The 25,037-nt window shown below is 42.7% G+C and overlaps 1 protein-coding gene across 19 annotated transcripts in view; it reads left to right on the plus strand.

The window, feature by feature from the left end:
* Window positions 1-25,037, plus strand: part of LOC133461954 (TRAF2 and NCK-interacting protein kinase-like) — an 82,766-nt gene that overhangs the window by 42,193 nt on the left and 15,536 nt on the right. For 4 of the 19 annotated variants that reach the window (XR_009784238.1, XR_009784239.1, XM_061742991.1 and 1 more), the window contains exons 6-22: window positions 66-156; window positions 492-622; window positions 706-760; window positions 2,545-2,623; window positions 2,762-2,937; window positions 6,979-7,045; window positions 7,152-7,350; window positions 10,229-10,345; window positions 12,334-12,420; window positions 15,634-15,822; window positions 16,116-16,631; window positions 21,104-21,268; window positions 21,538-21,798; window positions 23,217-23,323; window positions 23,454-23,590; window positions 24,062-24,159; window positions 24,335-24,358. Coding sequence is in view for 17 of the 19 variants with exons in the window: in XM_061742991.1 (XP_061598975.1) it covers window positions 66-156; window positions 492-622; window positions 706-760; window positions 2,545-2,623; window positions 2,762-2,937; window positions 6,979-7,045; window positions 7,152-7,350; window positions 10,229-10,345; window positions 12,334-12,420; window positions 15,634-15,822; window positions 16,116-16,631; window positions 21,104-21,268; window positions 21,538-21,798; window positions 23,217-23,323; window positions 23,454-23,590; window positions 24,062-24,159; window positions 24,335-24,358 (2,499 nt within the window). In the remaining 2 variants the exon portion in view is untranslated. The remainder of the gene's footprint in view (window positions 1-65; window positions 157-491; window positions 623-705; window positions 761-2,544; window positions 2,624-2,761; window positions 2,938-6,978; window positions 7,046-7,151; window positions 7,351-10,228; window positions 10,346-12,333; window positions 12,421-15,633; window positions 15,823-16,115; window positions 16,632-21,103; window positions 21,269-21,537; window positions 21,799-23,216; window positions 23,324-23,453; window positions 23,591-24,061; window positions 24,160-24,334; window positions 24,359-25,037) is intronic. The other 15 variants (XM_061742993.1, XM_061742994.1, XM_061742996.1 and 12 more) reach the window with 10 other exon arrangements.

Below are 25,037 nucleotides of genomic sequence, written 5' to 3' on the forward strand. Positions count from 1 at the left end.
AATCACGGCTTGGCTCTTTGCTGTGGTGGCATTCCTTCATGGTGTGTCTCTGTCTCCGTCTGCAGGGTCTGACTCATCTCCATCAGCACAAGGTCATCCACAGAGACATCAAGGGACAGAATGTCCTGCTGACTGAGAACGCTGAGGTCAAACTAGGTCAGTCTGTCATCTAACCCCACTGGACAAAATGGCTTCAGGATCGGGAGGGCAGTAGCGGTGTAACATTTCCAGCAGTTGTTATTTCTTTTATGCTGAATACCAGCCTACTCATTTTTTTGCAGCTCTGCCACTTTTCATGGGGCACACTGCTGAAGAAGGGACTCTCTCTCTCTCTCTTAAACCCCAAGAAGTGGGGATTATAACGTGTGTCTGCATACTTGTAAATTGGCCAAGCTGTTGCAGATTAGCTAATTCAATTCTATTTAGAGGCTCTTATGAAATTTTTCTAAAGCTCTTTGGTTTTGTCTGTGTGTTCGGGATTTTGCCTGCAGTTGACTTTGGCGTTTCGGCCCAGTTGGACAGAACTGTCGGAAGGAGGAACACGTTTATCGGGACGCCATACTGGATGGCGCCAGAGGTTATCGCCTGTGACGAAAACCCAGATGCCACTTATGATTTCAAGGTGATTCCCCCTTCCTGCAATTCTCAGAAGATGCATGCACCGCACACTCATTTTGATGAGAATTTATACTTCCTTTATTGCAGAGCGATTTGTGGTCACTGGGAATCACAGCAATAGAGATGGCTGAAGGAGCGCCGCGTACGTACACACTCAATATCTTACGGCTCTGTGACACATCATTTCTTAGTGCTTCTATGCTTGATCGCTTTAATCAAGAGTCAGATCATTTTTCAGCCCAGACTACAGCCACACATCTAAAACTGTGATATTAATGATGGAAAAGAAGCAGATGTGAAATCGGCTGTCAGTTTGCAGGGCTGCTGCCTGGTGTTTGGTCTTTTATTCATCATATTACTCCTCGTGGTGTTTGTGGACTTGTTTTTATTTTAGTGCATCAATAATACAATTTATGGTGAAATTTTCATGTGATGATGGATCCCAGTGGTGAAGGAAGGGCATCATTTTGTTTAGTCATTGTTGAACTTAAATGAAGTTTAGGTCTATCTGTCAGACAGACAAATATCCAATGAATATCAGTAAAAAGCCAACTTTAATGCAGTTGTATCAACATCTGGAGATTGATGACAGTCTCCAAAGGACACATACTGTATTGACCCTGATTCTTTTAAGAAGTGACACCACTTTCTAAGATCACAATTGTGAGTCTGTGACCTGTTTTGACCAAAGCACCATGGGTATAAAGTGGCGCTGCACCTCTTACAGCTCTGTTCATGGCAGCTGGCTCTAGGGGAGGGGTTAACGTCTCAGCAACACTCCACTCCCCTCCTGCAGGGTGTGTGCAGGGTTGCACTCCCAAAGACAATTTAAAAAGAGCGGGTCAGATCCTCTGAGTGACATCACTCGCAGATTTTCCGAAGAGTCGGTTTTGAAGCCAGTTTTCTGGATTGCAGCATATCAGTAAGAGTTTACTCTACCTCGCAGCAGTTGATATACAAATGGGCGAATCGGCTGATTTTGCTACCAAAACAACATTTGGAACAAGTCTTTCCAGAGCTGAAATGTAATGGGACCTCCAACCAGCTCAGTTCTGATGAGGTCCAAGCAAAGTTGGTCAGTCTGGAAGGATCCAGGCCAACAAGGACCTGGTTGTTCCAGAACAGCTTTTAGCCAAAGCTGGAGACCTTTGGTCAGCCTCAGTAACAGCATTTTAGCTGCAGGCGAACGTCGTCACTCAAAGTGGGTCGCTGCAGTCTTTCAGTACAATTAACCGCACAAGAAACCATATCACGTTTAAATTAAGAATTTTTATGCTCTGCTAAGTGTTTGTTCATTGTTCAGCTAGTTCAATGGAAGCGCTTCGTTGCTAAAATGATGACAGTAGCTTAAGTGATACCCATTACCACCATTGCGATGCATCTGGAAAAAAAAAAAAAACACACACAAAAGGTTGTGAAATCCTTGGGCTTTCTGTACTAGTCTGTAAAAATGTTTTTTCTTTCAGCTATAAAGTTTGACCTTTTAGCACAGGGATCAGTGGAGATTGACTTACAGTTTGAAGCTCAACTGTAGCCGTCATTGGTGGCAGTTTAGCCACCTGAGCGTAGCCACTTGTGTGCTACTCAGTTAGCGGGACCAACGTTTGCCAAAAGATGTGAAATTAGGTGGAAATAAAGATATAGGAGGTTGGATAATTTGACTCTGATCTGATTATGATGTCTGTGCCTGCAAAAGATTACATAATTCTCCTTTGTCCAAGACTTACTGGTCCCAAAGAAAGTGACAGGAAAGTGTTATTTCTGGGCTTTTGAACTGGCAATCAGTTCCTGTTGGATGAGATAAGTGTGTGTTAATATGTGTAAAATGAAATGAGAATTATCAGTAGGTAGTTCATGTGCATCAGGTATCTATTTAATACAATTAGCTAGACACATTTACGCTAACTCCAATATTTGATTCTTTAGCACTGTGTGACATGCATCCAATGAGAGCCCTTTTCCTCATCCCACGCAACCCTGCCCCCAGACTCAAGTCAAAGAAGTGGTGAGTGTCTAGGTCCTCATTTACTTTCACATCTCTTGACAATCCAGAGGGAGGAAAAGCCAGTAAAGTCAAGTTTTCTGCTCTTGTCTGAGGTTTTTCAGCTGCTGTGCTGGTGTGTGTGTCTGTGTTTGGTTTCAGGTCAAAGAAGTTCCAGTCGTTCATCGAGAGCTGCCTGGTGAAGAGCCACAGCCAGAGACCCAGCACGGAGCAGCTCCTCAAACACCCGTTCATCAGAGAACTGCCCAACGAGAGGCAGATCCGCATCCAGCTGAAAGACCACATCGACCGCACCAAGAAGAAGCGAGGGGAGAGGGGTGAGCGCCAACTCGTGTCGCAGCATTTAAAGAAAGGCTTTTACATATGTGGCAGGTGGAGCGACGGTTTCATTTGGTAGTTACGCTTGACATATGGCACGCAGGGGCTGGCTGACATTTAGAGAATCGTGTAGGCAGTAAATGCAGCCCCTGTGGTAATTCGTTCAAAGCCAAATACAGTTTGTGGAACATGAGAGGACCGAGTACAACGCTGTCCAATAAAATTGCATTTTTCCTCAAAAGTCACAACAAATTCTTGTTGCGGAAAAGTACACAAAATTATGACCTGTTCCCACCTTAAAGTTCTGTTGAACCAGAGGAGCATTATCTAATAACGAGAGTCGTAGAACTTTCGCAAGTGCATCACACCTGGCTTTGAGGTGGACACAGTTCAAACAGAGACATTAAATTGCGTTACATGATTAAACTTGTAGTTCAAACACAGAAATGTTTCCAAGGAATTTCTTTCTCAGCAGCACATTTGAATGGTTGAGATTTACTTAGCTTTTGTTAAGTCTATCTTTGTACAGCATTTGGAAAAACATATTGCTTCACAGTAAAATGTAGTTTTGAACTTAAAATGAGTATAAATGGGAGGCTCAGAGGCGGAGGGGATGTCTGACAAAAACAAAACAAGTGTCTGAAGTCTTGCAGTCATCACAATGCGAGAAGACTTTTTAAGAGAAAAACAGGAAACAATGAATCAAACAATCAAATAAGAAATTAAACACTTAAAATATAAATAACAAAAAACTTTTGAGTTAATCCATTCACCAGCACAAGAAAGTTAGAGTTACTGAGCTCGGAAAGGGACACTTATCTTGAGCCAGATCTTGTTTGGGTTGGCAGCAGCTTGAGTCGTACCTGCTCTGCTAACGATTCTTATTTTCTCATTTTTGTTGTAGCGGTAACCTCGCCGTCCCCTTGTAACATGCTGTTGTGTTGTTATTTGATTAATAGAAGCTTAAGAGCTTGAAATGTTCCTGCAATGGACGTACATTGTTAATTTCCATTAGATTACTGTAAGTTAAGATCCTTCAGGTGAGATGATTATACGTGAGATGATTATATAAAAAACAGAAAACCCAGCCAGGACTGCCTATGCAAGAGTCCCAAGAGTGAAGACAGAGAATAGAGAAGCATATCCGCCCAAGAGAAAGTTATAAATGATAGCTTAAATGACTAGATACAACACAGTATTGACTGACAAGATTACTCCCAGTCTGCTGACACTTGGCACAAGAGAACTATTCCAGCCAGATAGTGATCCAGAGTGCACCACAAATAAAGAAAAACTAACTATGGTCCGAGCATGTTTTTCAGCTAATTGTATTTGATTTCCACTAACTTCATTTATATAAGACCGCCCGAGACCCTGTAAGCGGGGATGGATGGATGGATGGATGGATGGATGGATGGATGGATGGATGGATGGATGGATGCATATATAACACTAATTTACAACAGAAAAGTAGAAAGAAAGCAAACTAGTTCAGCGCTGTCAAATTAAATATGGTCCAGTTCAGTTCAGTTATGGTCCAATTTCTTCTAAGGGTGCTTTCACACCTGTGGCCCGTTTGTTTTGTTCCGTTTCAGGGGCTGAATCGATACAGTTGTTCCGTTTCTCGTTTGTGGAATTTGTGTTCACAAGGCAAACGTCTGTACCGTTTCAAAGCTGATAACAAATTCCATGCGCTAACCAGCTGCTCTCTGATTGGTCAAATGAACCCGGAAGGAGTTTCCTCTTCCGCACCCCGGGATAAACAACACGCCCCTTTCAGCGCAGCACAGACCGCAGCCGCGGCTTTAGGGTGATTTATGGTTCTGCGTTACACCAACGCAGAGCCTACGGCGTAGGGTACGGCGTAGGGTACGGCGTAAGCACTGCGTCGTTTTAACGCGGAACCATAAATCAGGCTTATGCGCTCGGCGCAGAGCGGAGCCCTCCATGGCGGAGCCCGGCAGCGGACGAGAGGCCGCCTGCTGCAGCCGGGTTTGCGCTGCTGTTTAATTTCATACAATGTTTAATTTGTGCCGTGCTGGGACAACATCTCGGCATGTCCAATAGGAGAGACGGTGGTGGAGGCTGCACCGACTCCTCTCATTGCGCTGCGGTCGCATATACACAATGAATGGAGTTGTATCACTACAAATAAAAAAATGAACCGTTTCAGGTCTCGATTGGAATCGTTCCGAGATCACCTCTCCTAGGCGATCTCGGAACGCTTGTTTTGTACCGTTTCAGAGCGCGATTGCTGTGTTCACATATACCAAACGTTCCGATCTTTAGGGGGAAACATTCCCTGTATCGGAACAACTGCTTGAAACGGTACAGGTGTGAAAGCACCCTAAATTACTCAAATGAATTCAAATCCAAAATTCATACAATGCCACTTCATAAAAAAACATCTGAGCATAAACGCAGATCGTATCAAATCTTCACTTTAGTGCAATCCACAGTCCTCAGCAAGCACGAGGCAACGGTGGAGAGCAAAAGTCTTTGATTAACTGGAAGAGGAAAAAAATAAAATCAAACCTCCAGGAGAACCAGGTCAGCCAGAGCAAGGACGAGTAGGCCCAGCCTTTCCAGTCAGAAATTGTTGTTTTCAATAATATGTTGGGCATTTTTTCATCATGCTCACCAAATCAGTAGTAGATTTATTATTTGACTTGACCCATGACTGGGTCGTCTGACTGGATGGGTTTGGCAGACCCAGACTTCCGCTTCGTTGATGTTACGTTCTGATTCTGCAGCAGCTGTTGCATCACAGAGCACTGAGGCCACCTCAGACCAGGTCCCAATTAGAAACCACACATCTCAAACCTGGATTAAATTATCTCTTAGATAGTAAATACTATATAAAAATACAGTTGTGTCGGTAAAGAGATACAAATTTGTGACACCTTAAGTCTGTTTGTGACAATACAGGAAATGGCTTTCCCTGCTTTTTTGACACTTTAAACCAGCTTTAGATCGAAAACTGGAACACTTAGATAAATCAAACCTGGATTTAGTTATTGTTTAAATATTAGAAACTACAAAAGCACAGTTTTTAATTGTTGGAAGCTTTACTCTACTTGTAAATAGCCCAAAACTGCAATTTGCTTTGTTTTTTGTAGTTTGATCATGGAGACCAGGTTCAAATTAAACATTACTACTTCCAAATTTGGATTAAATCATGTCTTATATAGGAAAACCATTAAAAAAACCTACATTTTTTGGTTTATGAAACATTTAAATTGTCCCTATATAGTATAACTTACTTTATATTGTAAAGGGACATCTATTACAGCAAAAATATACATTTACCGGACGACTATCAATGGCAATACTGATCTACCTTTATGTGCAGGTGAAACACAGATCGGGGAAAAACACACTCACCTACTGTGAGGTTGAGGTGTAACGCAGTCTCAGACATACATGCAAATATAAATCTCACACAGGCAGTCACATTCCTGGTTATCTGCAAGGTGAGAAATACTGTATGAGACCTCTGTGAAAAGGCGCCGTGACAAAAGAGTGCAGTGATGAGTGAAAGACTGTGATTCAGCATACGCAGCCATTACAAACCATATTATCCGCCTCAGGAAACGATATTCTCCTCAACGAACGTCAGTTATGTGTAGAATTGTTCCATCGCTGCAGAGGCTGACTTTTTCCAGCTGACACATTGTTGAATTCAGAGGTGGATGTTTCTCGGGAATAGCTTAGCCACTTCAGCGACCATTATGCTCTAGGCATTTGTTGGAAGGAAAAAAGCTCTTGAGCTAATTTTCTCCACCTCGCTACACACTGTAAAATTACAATTTCCACCCTTATTCAAAGCGGCTAAAAGAAAGCGACCTGAAGGAATGAGAATCTGGGAATACCAAAGTCGTGAGCGGTGTGATAATGAATGAACAGGAAGCAGTTCAAGTGAAACATTTGGAACATAAAATGAAATGGCTTTTACCTCTGCTGGTTATTACCTTACCTTTTTGTGTTTTTTTTTTTGTTATTGTGCTTTATTTCTTCTTCCTCTTCTATCCCTCAACAAGATGAGACAGAATATGAGTACAGTGGCAGTGAAGAGGAGGATGAAGGAAGAGATATGGGTGAACCAAGGTCAGTGTTTTCACAAATGCACAAACATAGACACTGTCTATCCAACATTACACCCTGCGCATATTTGACATGTCTTTACCCACTCCAAATATTACCCCTTCCCCAGCTCCATCATCAACATCCCTGGGGAATCAACCCTGAGGAGAGACTTCCTGCGGCTCCAGCTGGCCAATAAGGAGCGTTCAGAGGCACAGCGGCGGCAACAGCTGGAGCAGCAGCAGAATGAGGAGCACAAGCGCTTACTTTTGGCTGAGAGACAGAAGCGCATCGAGGAGCAGAAGGAGCAGAGGAGGCGGCTGGAAGAGGTACGAAGCATCGGCTTGAATTGAGGGACGGTGTGTCTAACATTCATGCATGTCGGCTACAGTCGTGCAAAAAAGTGTTATCATTATCAGCTGTACGACAATTTTGCATCAAGACTCAATTAAACAAAAAACATGTACAACTACTAAGCAGTTCTGAAAACTAGATGCAGTCTCAGATTAAAAGATTTTTTAATGTCATTATTCAGTTTACAAAACAAAAGAAAAGAAAGTGAAATAGGAGTGTATCAAAAAATACACCCACCGGTTCCACTGGTTCCACAGGGATTTTGAGGTTAAATTGCAGCCAGGTGGTGCTAAATAAATAAAACTTGTTTAACTGATCAATAGCAAGTATTAGCACCCTTCATAAAAGCTAAACGTTTTGGCAATTCTGTCACTTTACACTGTATATTTTATTTAAACCACAGTCACTCTATTGTACATTTTTTCTGACATTCTTATATTTATATATTTTTTTGTACATTTTTTTCTTTGCACATTTCTTGTACATATGAGACATGCCCCACTTATCTGTTTATTTTATTTTATTTCTATTTTTTATTATTCTATTTGATACCTTCAACGTTTTGCTGCTCAGTTGCCTTGAAATTGCCCCTCGGGGATAAATAAAGTTTTTCTGAATCTGAATCTGAATCTGAATTTGCTGACAACACAAAGGGGAAACGACATCAGCAATGATCTTAGAGAAACAGCTGTTCCTAACCATCAATCTAGGATGGGATAAGATATTATGAGTCAATTTCCAAACAATTTGGAGTCCACCTCCCTAAAGTCAGAAAAACCACTGAGAATTGAAAACAGTTCAAGACAGGTGCCAGTTTTGGGAGTGGCTGTCCAACAGCAAACTTTATAACCTTCAGTTGGCATGTTGATTATAAAAGTTAATGACATTGTAGTTAGAGAGAGACTGAACAACTAGTTCCCAAGTGAAAGCAAGACGTTGCATATCAGCGCAAACTTGTACGAACTGTCAGGCACGGTGGTGGATGGCTGATGATTTGGGTTTGCTGGTGTAGATTGATAGTAATCCATCAACAGATGCTTGTAAACCTCAATGAACTGAAACAATGTTGTAAAGAAGAAAGAAGAAAATCCTTTCTCAACAGAGACTGACAACATCACGTGGAAAATAACAGCTTCAAGTTGTACTGTTCTAAGGCTTTAAATAATTGGAAGTACTTAGTTTTTCACACATTTCTTAAAAATAAATGATGATACAGTGTAATTTTCCAGGTTTTTTAACTATTTTATTGTATTGTTTTTTTTCTTTAAAGCATGATGTTTTAATGATGTCACATGAATCACCTTGTTGTTGAATTGGGCTGTACAAATAAACCTGCGTTAATAAGGACAGGATGATTTTTCCATGAAGTTAGTTGGTGTGAGAGAAGATGATGCAGAAGATAGGGTTAGATGGATACGGATGATTCGCTGTGGTGACCCCTGGAAGGGACAGCCAAACGGAAAAGCAAAAGGACAGGAGGATTTCTCATTACGACTTCTTACGAAAACCCTTAGAATTTAAAACTAGTTCCACACCACCGTGACACCTGCAGTTTTGTGCACTTTTGTGCATTTTCCTGGGTTTCTCTGTAACTTAAGTGGAAGGGCTAAACCAGTGTTTTTATCAACCCTGGTCCGCGGGGCACACTGTCCGGCGTGTTTTAGACATCTCCTTGCAGCAATACACCTGATTCAAATGAATGGTTGTCATCAGCTTGCCACCAAAATCTGTACAACTCTGTTAAGGACACAGTCATTTGTATCAGGCTTAACTGAAGCAGAGTAAACACCTAAAAAATGCAGGACAGTGAGGCCCGGGGACCAAGGTTAAGAAACACTGGCCAAAACTCTCCCAGTGAAGATTTCAGATACTTTCTTAATGATAACAAACTCAAACTTTTACACTTAAGCTCTGATCGAATCATCCCTCATTTATCAGGTATTTTTATGGACATTGCAGCTAAAAAAAACATTATTCCCGAGCCCAACAGGTGATATCTGTGGAGGAGGTGGGTGTGTTTAGCAGAAGGCATGTGAAAGACAAGTACGTCTTCTTCCTTAAATAGACAAACGAGAGCTGTGTAATTGGGATAAACCATGCTGAGGAGTGAGAGCGAGCACAAAAAACACTTGCATGAGATGTCACCCTGAACTAACTCTTAGGGGGTTGCCTCATTCATGCTCTCCCAAATGAAACACTTCATGTTCTATACGAGTACAAAACTGGTCGTGCACATGGGCCATTTTGCAACAAGAGAAAGAGTGTGTGGAACAGACTCACATATACTGTACACCCACAGCCTTTTCCCTCGTGCTCCTCTCTTAGTTCCAGAGAGGAGGCTTACAGAAGGAAATCCTTAGCCCGTAATCTGTGGGCTCTCTGCGGGATCCGACCAGGGTTTGCCTCCCAATGCACAGCTAAGCACCATGACTTGACTCAACTAACATGACCCCACCACTTGGAGCCAAGTGTGTGTGGCTGTGCGTGTTAGAGGTACTGCGCCCTGGTTGGTTGCAGTTTGATTTCAAGTCTAACAAGCACTGTCACTGTTCCTCAGAAAGCCCACTGTAGCAGATGTGAAACTGAAAAGAATATATTACACAAAACAGATCAAATGAGCGACTCGTCAAGGGTGTATCCCTGCCTTTCACCTGTAATGAGCTGGGTTAGGCTCCGGCTGACCCCTGTGACCCTGCATAGGATTAGGGAGGTGTAAAAAAAAAAGGATAGGTAGATAGATCAAATGAGCCTATGAAAAACATGCCCTTTTGTTGCTGCATTATTTGTTAATTTGAAAGGACAATAAATTGTGTGTGGCGATCCTGACTCTGAGCTCCGTTCTCCTGTTAACAGCAGCAGCAACGAGAGCGCGAGCTCAGGAAGCAGCATGAGAGGGAGCAAAGGAGGCGTTACGAGGAAATGGAGCATCTCCGCAGAGAGGAAGAGAGGAGGCATGCCGAGAGAGAACAGGTTTGCACGTTTAATGATGTATTATATTCAGACTCACACAGGTACACAGGCAGTATGGTATTGCAGACTTACTGTACTATACTTATGGAGGAAATCCCTCATTTGCCTTTAGCCTCTGTAATTTTTCTTTTCTTTTCTGCCTAACATTTTTTTCTCTCTTCCAGAGATCCTTTCTATTTTTATATCAGGATATAATTTACTCAGTTTTTAGGATATCGCGTCTGGAAGGCTCAGTGGCATTTGACGAATAGAGGTGATGCAAGTCAAAGATGCTTTTCATAAATTCTGAGTATTGAGTCTCATTCTCAGATTTCCTTCAATTTAAGTGAGAGTGGGATGGATTTGGGAATTCAGCAGTTAACTTAAACCAACTTAAACCAACCCAGACTTGATTTAAGCGTTCTTGCACATCACAGTTCCACCTAATGTCTCCCTTGCATGAGAGCCTGTTTGTCCATTTAACAGACTTTAACAGAGTTTTTCTTGCGCGCATAAAACCGTTCAATGAAATGACGAGCTCTCACCATGATGTCAGCGCCCACCTGCTGTTCCATCAGGGGGCACACATCAAAACCAAATGTGTTCTCACATTACTGCGACATGTTCAGAATGGGGACTGGAGCCGAGTCGTTCCAAAGTGATTGGACCCCCTCTGGCATCATTTCTTTCTTTCTTAATCGAGAGGCAAACATATTTTTGTGCAACCACTAAAATCACATTTTCAAATATTTTATCCAAAATCTAACCACTTTCCAAAGTTTTGGAATGTTTTTCTCAAAATCCAAGAATTGCAAATATTTCTGGCTTTGTCACGAGTGCTGGGTTCGATACAGGCAGGCAGGCGTAAGGCAGGCAGACAGGCAGACAGGCAGGCAGGTGTGTGGGAAGAACAACTGGGAGGAACAACAAACGGACTGGCAAGGCTGCGACAGGAGACAGGACAATAGATAACCGGGCTAACAAAACACAGGTGTGAACAATCTTGGGGGCAAAAAGAGGTGGAAATAAACAGCCAGGGAACGGAACAAAGCCATCTCAGAAAATAAAAACAGGAAAATAAATACAAAACAAAAAGAATAAACCATGACCCCGGGGCCTCATTAGTATAAAACTTTTCTTTCCCCTTCTAATATACCTGTGTTAGGAAATAAATTAATTTTAAAATGTCAAGAATGCCAAAATGGATTCGTTTAGAAAACGTTATTAATCACAGCAAGTCATATTCATATGTCATAGAGTCATACAGTATGTCTCTTCATGATATTAGAATAGTAGAACGTGTTGGCTAATGGCTTTATAAATAACATACTTGGCACTTGATGGCTTGAAATACAGTTCAGTGTTTGAATTATTTTTTAATTACCTTGACAGGTGTTTTCTAGGCTTATAAAGCCTTATTTTAAGCCTTTTTCTTTATTGTCTTTTTCATTTTTCTGTAATGGAAGATCTGTTTTCTGTCCTTAGGTCAAGTGGCCTTATTCATTCTTTCCTATTTTCTCCTCTATTTTCTTTTTTTTGTACCATGTCCCATTCTTTTTATTATGCACACAAAGGAAAGAAATAATCTAAAGTTTTCTGCAGTAAATAACATATTTCCTCTTCTGACATTTCTATTCTGATAGTTTTATTAACTTTCTAAATTGGAAGCTAAAGACTTGATTTTGCGATTCCTCCTTGAATAATTGTAATTCTTGTCCTCTGCTGCTCTGGCATGTTATTTATTCATATTGTTTTTCTGCCTCTCTCCGCTGCTATCATTCATGTATTCATCCTATTTGGAAATAATTCTCTGCTTCTTTTCTTAATAATAATAAAACAAGTGTTTGAGGATACTATCTTCTTCAGCTCATATGGTCTTTTACTCTCTCCTCATTCACAGGAGACACCTGGAGATTATCTTCTTTCTCTATATGTCTGTGTGGCATTTTTTGTTTCTTTTTCCTTCCTCTCAAATGATTTCTCCCTCCTTGTGCCGACATGCTGCTCAGGAGTATATCCGTAGACAGCTGGAAGAGGAACAGAGGCAGTTAGAGATCCTTCAGCAGCAGCTACTGCAGGAACAGGCATTATTACTGGTAACCATAGCCTCCCATGTGCTATCACCGCTCCCCATCTGTGCTGTGTGGTCCCTATCCCCAGTGCATGTACCCAAGGGACAGTTGAACACAGGAACTGGCTGTGATGCAATTTGCTGCCTGAGCCCTTCAATGTGTTAGCTGCAGATTTGAGGAATTTATTCAGCTCCATGATTGCATGTATCGTGTTATTAAGTTGGCTGAATCTCAAAGGATTCCTCGAAGGGTGCTAAACTACTGTTCTAGCCCTCACAAAGAGAGAATAGGAGATTATCTTCTTCAGCAGTGTTTGTTTCAGCGTCTCAGTATTGTCCAGGGCAAAAGTCGTGCTCTCTAAGTGCTTGATATACATTATGTCAAGTTTTGTCCAGCTCTTTTTTCATCCAGTTAAAGACAGCTAGAAGTTAGGAGGCATACAGAGAGTGTAAAGGAACCATTTGAGATCCAGTCAATGCAAACTCTATATATAAAAAAAAATCACCCCAATGCACCAAAACTGTAATTTTGTTGTGGCCTCTTTTACTTTCGTGTTTTCTTACATTCTCCCCTATGCCAACCTTCTTGTTTCCTGAATGATGCAGTGCACCCAAGTCTTACGCAAAGACTTAAAACGGGATCCATTTGTGTGATTTCATTTATCAGTGTGCTTTTCTAATGCATGACAACATACACCAACAACAGTTCCCGGCCACGCATCCGGTCTTTTCAAAGCAGAACTTGTTCCGAACTTGGAAACATTAACTAAAGTGACACGAGGAGTATTTTCATGTTCAAATATTAGTTAAAATTTCATTTGAAGGGATATTTGAGTCCGCTGTTCTGGTAAAAAGTTAGGTTTGTTCCAGGTGAGAGTTGGACTGTGCCAGGACTGTCATTTATCACCAGTTCAGTTCAGAAAAAAGAGTAAAAGAAAGCAGCTTTGTTTCCATGGTATTGTTCCCTATTTTCTCTGCAAACCACACAAATCTGATTGATGTACATACAAGTTCCTTAATATCATCCATCTCAGCTTTCCAAACAAGTACCTGGTTACATAATTGTTTTTACCATCCCCTTTCTGCTCACAAATATAACAATAGATTGAGTTACCAGGAAATAATCAAAGCTTTTCACTGTATTTCAACTGTTCCTTCTTTGTACATTTTTACTTGTACTGTATGTTCCTGTAGTTGACAGGAATGTGTTGCCTGCTACTAAGAACTTCAGGGTTAAAGTCCTTGTATTTACCCATTTATGCCTGTTGCAATTACCAGACAAGTAACTTAAATTCCATGGTACTTACTGGGTAAATACCTCGTAATTAAGGGGCTGTAAAAGAAAGGGTTAGCGTCTCCGAAGCTCTCACAAAAGTGGTTTGCTTCCAGGTGGGAAGTGGTGGGAGGCAGAATCAGCCCCTTTAAATCTGAGACCATGGTTCTCTGTCACAAAAACGGGATATGTCCTCCCTGTACTTACAATAGGAGGTAGTGCTTCCACTGAAGGCGAGTTTTTTTCACGACTGAGGAAAGGCTGGAGCAGGAGATCCTCAGTCTAATCTGTGGTGTTTAAGAGATAGTTGGGTAAAATGCAAGGGCCTCTGTTTACTAGCAAATCTTTAATTCTACCCTCACCCAAGGCCATTAATTATGAGTGGTGACAAAAGAATGGGACTTCAGATACAAGCTGCCGAAATGAGTTTCTGCAGCTCACACATAAGGTGTGAAGTTCTGCCATCAAGAGGGACTCAAAGTCTGTCCATCCTCCCCAACATAGGAACCTTTTGAGGTGGTTTGGACACCTGGTTAGAAAGCCTTCTTGACGCCTCCCTGGACAGGTGTTAGCACCACTCACTCCCATTCATTGACGAGTGTCTTGCGAGTACTTCCTTTGGTGATTTTCAGGCTTTTAGAGGAAATCCCTAAATAGATGGATTAAAGGATTTGCAACTAGAATTTTTCCCTTTTACATTTTTTTTTGCCTTCTGTTTTCAGTTGAAAATTACTCAATAACTGCTGCCTGTCTTCAGTCATGAACTTTTACTATCCTCTAGGGGTGTAATGATACACTAATCTCACGATACGATACGATACACGATATTGAGGTCACGATAACGATACGATATTATAACAGTATTTTTTTAACAACCTTGCATGAGGAACATATGAGTGGAAAAAATTGCCTTTTATTTGAAAGACACTAAATACAAAACAATACTGTGCGTTTGCCCTAGTGTTACAGTTTGTAATGCTTTATAACTGTTTAAGTTTTAAAGAGAAAGCCAGGCCAACCATTTTCCACAAACTGAACTAAAAGTAAATGTCAGGTAAGGTTTGCATTATGCATCTTCAGTTTCATACAATAAAAATATTTTGCCACAAACTGAATAGTTTCTCTCATGTATGATTTGACTTTTTTCTTTTCCAGAAATGTAACAACTAAAATTAAATAAATAAATAAAAGTAAATAAATACATACAATTTGACATCATATAAAAGATTGATTCATGCTCACCTTATAAGTGTAAGAAGAGATTTCTTTTTGTTAAGAAGGTTATTTTGGTAATTCAGGGTTCATTATTTTATAAATATATTCTTTATATTCTGATGTAAATCAGGGACTATAATGACACTAGTCAGTTTATCTGTAGTGATTAGTCTGTTTTAGATTGGGCGGAGTGATACAGCACTAGGTGCTGTGTTGATGTTCTAAAATCCTACACTGTTGAGGGACATTAAAGTACACTGGAACTCAGCAGAAGTTGTCCCCGTGTTTATCCTACTCACCACCCCAAAAAGATTTAATTTAATAAGGTAAGGCTTAACTCTACACCAGCCTTACATAAGTAAAAGTTCAGAGCTCAAAACCCGATCACGGGACCCGTTTTGGTCCCAATCACAGGACCAAAACTAGGACTAGTTTCTTCTGAGCGGAGTAAGATTTTAGTCCGCGGGTCGATGCGCGTTACTAGTCAACACAATAGAGATAAATATTAATAATCCAATATCACGATACACTTTGTCACCTCCACGACACGTATTGTGACGTTTTTGTATCGCAAAATTTCGTGGCACGATATATTGTTACACCCCTACTATCCTCTCATCCTTATACCCTCATTGAAATGTCTCATCCTGCCTTTTACTTATACGTCAACCCTAATATTTGTGTAATTTGCCACACTCACGTCTCATATATCTACTTCTTTCTACCCGCCTGGTACCTTTCCCTTTCCAGGAGTACAAGCGCAAGCAGATTGAAGAACAACGGCAGGCAGAGCGCCTACAGAGGCAGCTCCAACAGGAGAGAGCCTACCTGGTGTCCCTACAACAGCAGCAGCAGGAGGGAAGGCAAGCAGAGAAGAAACCGCTCTACCACTACAAAGATGCAGTTAACCCTAATGACAAGCCGGCCTGGGCTAAAGAGGTAAGTCCTAGCATGCATGGTTATCTGTCTGAAGACATGCATGCTCAGTTGTCTGTCAATGAGTTGTTAATAGTTGTCAAATGGTCAACCAACACATACAAATCCAGAACTGTTTTAAAAATTGGCCAAAGTCTGTAATTTGTCGTGAATAACTGTGGGTTATTCAGCAGGTCCCAATAGAAGCACCGGTCTTATGCACTGCAAATGGAGAGGAAACTTAAAGATATTTTGTTACTTTGATAACCACAGTGTGTTTGTTGTACCGCTTACCCTCCTTTGACTCTGACTCCTAGGTCCAGAAGCAGCAGCATGCTCATGGTAACCTACCTTCCTCCAAACTTCGACATCACCAGTCATTCAACCAGCCAACTCCAACCTCCAACGCTCCCGGCCAACTCAGACTTCAGGCCCCCAAGAGAACCCAATCCCATCCTCCTCAACCCATCCCCCATAACCTCCCCGAAATACGTATTTCATTAGAACCCGGGGAAGCCCTGGATCTGAGGCTGAAGCAAGAGATAAGTCAGCAGGTCAGAGAGATAAGGAAGCAAAACCAGAGGGGACGTAGCCCAGGGCCTGTTCAGGAGAACAAGGCGGCTGGCCAAGGGGCCGTCCAGGGACCTCAAAAGAACCATCAGGAGTGTTCTCGTCAAGGGCCAGTCAGTCAGTCTAATGCAGTTCTTAAGCATTTTCCACCTGGGCCAAGTAATCAAAAAGAGAGGCCCAGAGTCCTGTCAGTACCCTCTCATTCTCCCGCTTCAGGACAGGTCCAGATCCCCCAGTCTGGACTAGTCCCCATTTCCAAACCGGTTAGTCGGGCACACTCACACTCACCAAACCGTAGAGTAGATATAGACGTAGAGCCTGAATATCAGAGTGGGTGGCACAAGTTAAGGCCATCTGTCAGCCATGAGGTCTTGGTGGTGCCCTCGGGCCAGGAAGGATTCAACCAAATTGATCCCTTCTCCCAATCCTTCCTCGGAAATTATCTATCCTCAGAGCAATCCAGACGAAGGAACTCCTACTCACCTTTGTCGGCCAGTGCCAATCTTTTAGGCGTTCCTGATAATGGAGGACATTCCTTTTTCATTCCTTCTGACATGACAAGAAGAAATAATAGAGCCATGCAGGGCGCAATTAGAGGTAGCTCCTCTTTCTGTGATCTTAGAGAGTCCGCCCCTGCAGTGTTACTTAGGCAGGAGTTTGATAACATGAAGCGAATGCAAAGTCACTCCACTGAAAACTTGATGTTCAGCCATCCAAATTACCCAAATTCAAGGCTGGGCTCTTCTCCTCGCACCTCTCCACAAAACACACCTGTTGGCTCCCCCATGTCTTCGGGGTCCCAGTGGAGCAATAACTCATCCCCTGTATTCTCTCCTGAATATACATGGCCCAACCCAGCAGGCAAACATTCTCCATCCCTTAGTCCTCAGAGCCAACTCTCACCTTACTCCACACCTCACTCCACACCTCACTGCTCTCCATATGCCTCTCCCTTTGGATCCCAGACCCTGATCGCCGTCCCATCTGTAGGGGCAAAGTGTTAGGCCCTCCTTTGAAGAATGTTTCCACGCGATCAAGCATAACATTATGACCCCTGACTGGTAATGTGATGTTGAGTTTTCGCCTCTACAAATCTTTTCAGACATTTTTAAAGAACATAGTAAAGCATCTGTGGAAGTTATCCCAACCCACAGTGGTCCCACCTCAAAACCAGCCCCCGAATCTCGCGCTCAGAAGGCACGCCGAATTTTTCCCAGTGGCCAGCCGCGGTACTGCAACAAAAAATGCCATGGGGCCCAGAAAGCTTTTTTCCCATAGACCGCAATAGTAAAAGAGAACCCTCTAAAACTGTTCACAGGACACCTCCAGGTGTAATCACCGGCAATTACTAATCTTTGTATTCTATATTTTTAAGTCATGGACTTTATATCCGTCAAAAATGTTTTATAACGGCCAGAAAAGTCAAAGAAAAGTCTCTTTCTGGGCGTGACGTCACGGCTGACGTCACGGCCGTGTCCGTGCATTCCACGGATGTATTATATTAATATATATTATGTAATTATATTATATTAATACATTAATAATATATGTAATACTATACATGTAATAATATACATTAATTAATATACTATATTAATACATATTATATTAATACTCGCGTCATTGCCCCGGGGCATGATGGGAGGCCCCAGAGCATCATGGGAGGTGACTCAACTGCGCATGCTCTATGGGCCCGATAACGCGGAAGTAAACCCGGAAGTCAGAAATTTTTTTGGCGTATGCGCTGGTTGAGCAAAATGCATTGAAATGAATGGGCGGCCATTTTCAATGTACCATCCAGTTCTATAATAGATCCATGCTAAAAACCAAGAGAACAAAGGCTATACTGCTAACGTTGCAGTACCAAGCTCTCCAGGACACCGTCAAATGCTCTTGGTCCAGATTCTGACCAGACAGAACTATTTTTGGGAGCACAGGGAGGACTTGCTCAATATCAAGCAGGTGGTCATAATGGTATGCTTTATCTGTGTCTGTAAACAAACTTGTACTTAGCTACTGTAAATATGCATTTGCTGAGCGTATCTGTTTACTACTAGTTTATATTACACACACAGCTCAGCGCTCAAGCTTTGCTCCAAATTCAAATGTCATGATGGATTCATTCAATCAATAGTCAGTGCAGTCAAACAGATTCAAAATGTAGATGCTGCTCAGATAGATGCAGGCTATGTGGCCAAAGAAAATGAGAAAAACAAAGTCATAGCCAGATATTTTGGTCAAGAGTCCATTCAGAGTTGCATTGACCGCTGTGTAAAGTTTTTTTTTTACGCAGTGGGATTCCAGTGGTTAAGGTGGCACCTCTGTGAACCAGTCTTACAGATTCTAAGCTTAATAAATCCTGGACTGGTCATCTTGATATATAACCATGTCACGTGGGAAGGAAAAAGTTAATTCCAGTCCAGCATATTCCAATATATTCTAATCCATAATCATAAAATCATAATCCAATTTAATCCAACTAAATCCAGATGACTGTTGGCTGAAGGCTCTGTATCCCATACTTTCTTTGAAATCTTTAGAGGTCCTTCAGTTAGGTTTCATCAAGTGCCTAAACGATCACCAGCATGATCCATCTATCCAATAGCAATGCCCACTTCTTCCTGTTAAGGCTGTCTGGATCCAGTCATAATCCTAATAAAGAGGTTTGGTCCAACCCGACTTCTTATTGGAAGAGAATGGTTCACCAATAAGCTTTTAGGTTTCTAATAATGGGTTTGATACTTTTAGACATAATTTTTAGTAGTTTAGTAACAATCGTTTCTATTGTTGGATTGATGCAGAGTAATATTTTGATTCTCTGAAGCGGATTACTTTTTTTTCAATGACTATGTGTTGTGTCTTGTGACACGGATCAATGCAGTCTTCACTGTATCAGTTAAAGTTGAATAACGTGTTGCAAGTTTTTTTGGCCAAGCAGTGTATATTTGCATGTGTTAAAGCTGTATATAACTTAAATTAGCTATTTTCTTTATACACAATACGTTCTCAACTGGGTTTGTGATCCAAAGGTGAAGTATCAGTTTTCAGAGGCAGTCGTACATCACCCTGATCAGTAAGAATCTTAGTCAACTACAAGCCTGCAGCAGTTTCCCATCCGGCCCACCCTGTAGGACCCTCAATCAGTCCAGTCCCCCTCCTCAGTCCAGTCCCCCTGGGGATTCACATAGGCACCAGGTACTCAAGGGATCCCACCCAACCCAGACCTCCCGTAGGTTAGTCAAGCTCTAAAACCAACTCCATCTTGGTGACGGGTGCTGGCCAGGCGGTGGTGGGTTCTTTCTCTGAAGCAGAATCCTCAGGACATACCTTGTGGCATCCCTCTGTTCTTCCTCTTCATCACCTTTTTTATATTTTTTTCTTTCTGTAGATGCAGCATTGTCCGTGATTAACTTCTCCAAATAATATGCTTTTCTTTTCACAGCAGAAAAGGTTTTTGGGTGGTAAAGTGGTAACCTGGACTACCCAAAAGTTTTTTCTTCTGCAAACGGGTGTACTAACAGTTATCTCTGTTTCTTGTAGGGCAGTCGGCCTTTATCCTAACGTTGAATGCATGCTGCAGTCACAGATCTGTCACGGCTCTGATTGTAGCAGTAGTTTTTCTAAGCCGCCAAATTATTCTTTTTCTTTAGTTCTTTGTACCCTGTGTTAACAGTAGTATTGATTAATTTGAAAAATTAGCAAAAAACTTCTTTAGGTGTCAAAGTAAATGTATAGTCAACTTCCTAGCAGGCACCTAACACTGATTTGAGGAATGACACAGTATTGCAGTCCTTTCCACCCAGGTCAAAATCTTGAATTGTCCTAGACTATGAGTTTATGTGGAATTACAGAAAGCCTCCAAATGGGATGAAACTTGCAGTTACATGCACGTTTACCTGGGAACTATGGGAACTCTGCCATGCCGTGGCATTTCTCAGCTGTCAATCTCCTGTGAGTTGATTGCGTAGATGATTAGGGTCTGATGTTGGCAGCTGGAAGCCTTCCTCGGAGCCTTCACTTACTGCACATCAGATTATCTGATAATCAAATTACACTGGAAAGAGGAGCTTTCGGCCTTTTTCACACACATACATGCAGCGCGCCTGTACATTTGCGCGCACGAGCTCTCATGCAGCTCATGTATCTTCAAGAGATGAAAAATGGTGTGCCTTTCACAAATTCTGATTCATTATTCCCGTCTGAACGTTATGCCTTGTGAAGGATACCAAAGATCATTCTTGACCTTTTCCTACGGCCATGAGACAACTTTTCTCCTTAGCTGTATGTGGGACATCAGGGCAGTCAGCCACACCCAATGAAAAGTCTGCAAAACAAGTACCGGTACAACAGATACCAATCTACATGTAGATGCACGGTAGCTTTTGATAAGCATTTCTGCAGAAATCTGGATGAACTCCAAGGGAACGTTATGACTATCTCAAATAACAAAAATAAACACTTCCAAGGAATCAGAGCAAGGGTGTTATGACTCATACTGTTATGTAGTTGATGTTATGAGTTCTACAATTAAATACAGGAACCCTCTGAGCTATGATGTGATATGGCGTTACTGTTTCCCACACTGGTCCCACAGATCTAAGAGAAGTAAAGATTGTCTTGTGGCTGGGAGGGGTGCATGGTAAGGGGTGATTAGCACTCTGGGGGAAGTGCGGTGGCTGGCTGTGGTGTGTGCTGTGCCGTGCTGTGAGTGACGGTGGTATGTGACCTGTCTCAGGTGGAGGAGCGATCTAAGCTGAACAGGCAGAGCTCCCCAGCGCTCCAGCACAAAGTGTCGAACCGCATCTCCGACCCCTCCCTCCCTCCCCGCTCCGAGTCCTTCAGCAGCGGAGGCATGCAGCCTGCCCGCACCCCACCCATCCACCGCTCCATCGAACCTCAGGTGTGTGTCTGTGAGAGACTGTGGACGTGTGGGCAAAACTTTTTTCCTCTCTTTAATCTTTGGCTGCTCTCTTCCTTGGAAAGCTATTTTTTTATGTAACACATCCCTATATCCTCCCTTTACTTCCTCTCTTTTCTTTACACCATTCTGATTCTCCTCTCGATTTTCTTTCTTTCTTCCCGCCCAACCTCCACCGTTTTCCCCACACACCTTCTCCATCTCATTCCTCCTCCTCATCTCCTCCTCCCTCTCCTTTCTCCGACTCACAGATGGCTCACCTGATCCCTGTGAAGACCCACTCTGGCTCCATGTCCGGCTCTCAGTCTCTGCAGGACCAGACAGGATCGACTTTGAGCGAGGGCATCAGCGGTGCCTCATCGAGGCCCGAGATGCCCCGTCAGAATTCAGACCCCACCTCTGACACCCCGGGACCCCCGCAGCGCATCACCGCCAGGGAGGAACGGGATCGGGACCGGGACAAGGATCGGGACAGAACCGCTTGGCTGAGGGAAGAGGACATGCCCCCCAAGGTTGATCAGTGTTTTACTTAAAGGCCCGCTCCAATAAAAATCTCTATACATGTTTACGAGATGCTTTTTAGGAGTTACATAACATATCGTTGGGCTGCCGACGGCTCACCGAAGGACACACCACCACATTTGATATGACATAAAACAGTCAAGATGTGATCAGTAGTGATGCACCGAAAAGAAAATTTGTGGCCAAAACCGAAACCGAAAATAATAATAAACACTTGGCCGAATACCGAACATGGTTCTTCAGCAGTTTTTCATTTATTTCACCACTGCATAAATCAAATAAATGTGATTTAGACTTTCAAAGAAAACAATCTTTTACAAAATTACAAGGTAGAACATATTTATTGAACATAAAAAACTGAACATTTTTTAATTTCCCAGCATTATGTTGTTTTGGTTCCACCTCCTGGTGAATGTTAGGTAAAATTCTTATGGGGTTAGTTTTTGGTTGGCCAACGATTTATGTAGTGCGCAACGTTACGGGACGGAGCGGCCAGTCTATTACCTTATTTTACAACGCCGTTATTAATTGTTCGTTTTTTTTCCCCACTTATTCCACCGAACACCGAAAGTGTTTTTTTGCCATTTTCGGCCGAACAATTTCGGTTACCGAACAATAGGTGCATCACTAGATCAAAGCGTAGAGTTTCAGCCTTAATTGAAGCGATTTCACACATCATCGGTAAACGTCACTGAGCCTGTTCTTTTGGCAACCGCACATGCCAAACCGTAACACTCCCTCCACCGTGTTTAGACCATGAGCTGTTCTTTTCCTCGTCCTTTCTTTTCTCTTCCAATCATTCTGACACAAGTCTTGGTTTCATCTGACCAATGAATTTGATTTTCGAACATGAGGGATTTTTTGAGGTTTTCTGGCAAATGTTTTGGATGTTTTCGTAAAGCCTCTGTATTTACGTTCATAACTCCATCACTTGATTGTAGATTGCGACAATGATACACCTACATTCTCCAGAGAATCCTTGACTTTTATTTCATTTGTGAGCAGCTTTGACCTTTGACGTGCAGTTGACGTTCCACTTACTGGTTCAGCTTCACATCTGAATCCACTCACTGGATTATTATCACTGTGGTTTTTTAGCTCGGTGTTAGTGAGGTCAATGTGTGAAACACATGATAGCGCCATCTGTTGGTGGTTGGCCATATGGGTGGAGCCAGACCAGTAAAATCCTAGATCCTTGTCTCCTGGATGAGGGAAACGTTGTAGAATCACACCAGCTATTTTAATACCATGACAAGCTGTTTTCGTGGCAAATTTTGTAAAGAAAGGACCATTTTGAGATAACAGTTGGGACTTTAACATTTTATTGAATTATTGAATACATTCTACTTGCAGGAAGAAGTTGTCCCAGCTGAGAGGCTGAGTTTTCTTTGTCTTTGTGTGCGTCCAGGTTCCCCAGAGGACCACTTCCATCTCTCCAGCTCTGGTCAGGAAGAACTCCCCGAACGGTGGTGTAGGTCTGGGCCCCCGTACCGGTTCTCAGCTCATACGGGCCAGGTAAACACCAAACATGAGCAGACTTGATTGACTGAAATGCCACTATACTGAACCGACTTTATCATCTAAACAAGTTTCCTGTGACGATGTAAAAGCATACGAGTGAAAACATCTCAATCCCGTGTTTCAGTAACCCAGACCTGCGGCGCTCTGAGCTCTCTCTGGACGCCATGCTGCAGAGAACCTCCTCCAACTCGTCGTCCTCCTCCTCCCCGTCGTCTCAGGGAGGATCAGCCGAGAGGAGAGGTTTAAAAAAGGACAAACTTGGTAATTCTCACTCACACAACCACAACGGGTACACGCTGAAACTGACAAACGCACATGTTGGCCTGCGTTTAAACCTTTTAAAAGCGATGAGTATGTGCACATGTAAAATGAGAGCCAGTCAAACATCTACTTGCACTTACTTACTTCAGAGGCTTTCAGCAAGATATTGTCAGTTGCGAGTCGGTTCTGTACAACCTGTCTGCTGCGCCCCGTTGCTCTGAGCCCCCAGAGAGATAAAGAGAGGAAATGAGAGGGAGAGATAGAGGGATGTGTCAAACAAGAGGCCAGAGGGACGTCTAAGATGCACCTGATATGGTCTCTCTGACATGCACGTAGGGCGTAGGGAGATGCCCAAGTATGGACACAGTTCCCCAGAAGTTTGTTGCAATGCTTTCAAACTCAGATAATGACATTGTTTGACTCACGTAAAAGATCTGATCGCCTTGACAAGTGACATCTGATTTCCTTTAGGCCAAATCAAGCAGGAAGGATCCCCTCCAGGAGCCAATCAGGAGGCTAAGCCCAAACAGGAAGAGGGTCGTGAATCTGCCAGACCCAGCAGACCTGCAGTGAGTCCTTCAGCACGCAACTTCGACACACACACACACACACACACACACGGAGCTTCCCATCACAGCGATCGCCTCTCTGGGAGTCTTTTACAGGGCACCTCCTCTTTTCTTTCTACTTTTCACCTACACTTTCTGTATTTCTTTCTCTTCCTCTATTTCATTTACTCTTCAGAGCTATAAGAAAGCCATAGATGAGGTCAGTGACAATTACGTCTCCCTTTGTCTATCCCGGTTCTCCTTTTCGCCTCGATCTTCAGAGCCCCTCTTCCTTCCCCGGCATGGTGGAGTTAGTTGGTTTCAGAAGAAGTTGTTTTTTCTTCTTTAAATCGGAACTACCCGAGTGCAATGGCAGTGAAACTGCATGTGTGCTTCGACACACATACCCGTCCCGAGAGCGCATGTGGTCGCGTGCCTGAGCAGGTCTGCGTGTCCGTGCATGTGAGGCGTGCGTGCGGGAAAATGTCAGTAAGCCCAACTGTCAGGCACCTGGACGGTCTCTGAATCTCTTTTCCTGTTTCTTTGTCGTCATGGTTACTATTCAGGAGGAACTGGTAAGCCCACCGTGTGTGACGGTACTCCCCCCCCTCCCGCCCCTCCGTCTGCATGATTTGGTCTGATGTCCATCGGCTGGGGTGCTGAGGCGCGAGGGGCGGGAGGGAGTGGGGGAAACTGTGGGCCAGTTAGCATGTGGATAACAGTGCGGGGCAACGACATGAAACCCGCATCATCCTTGAATATCTGTCTATCGTGTGTTCCAAAATATCTGCTTGTGAGCGAATAAAAGTGCTGATTCTCGCACCTCATTAGGCTGAAATTAATTCAATCCTCTTAAATGTTTAAAGATAAATGGTCTCAAATCAGCACTCTTGTTCTGT

This window comes from Cololabis saira, chromosome 16 (assembly GCF_033807715.1).
Source record: "Cololabis saira isolate AMF1-May2022 chromosome 16, fColSai1.1, whole genome shotgun sequence".
NCBI classification, from domain to species: domain Eukaryota; kingdom Metazoa; phylum Chordata; class Actinopteri; order Beloniformes; family Belonidae; genus Cololabis; species Cololabis saira.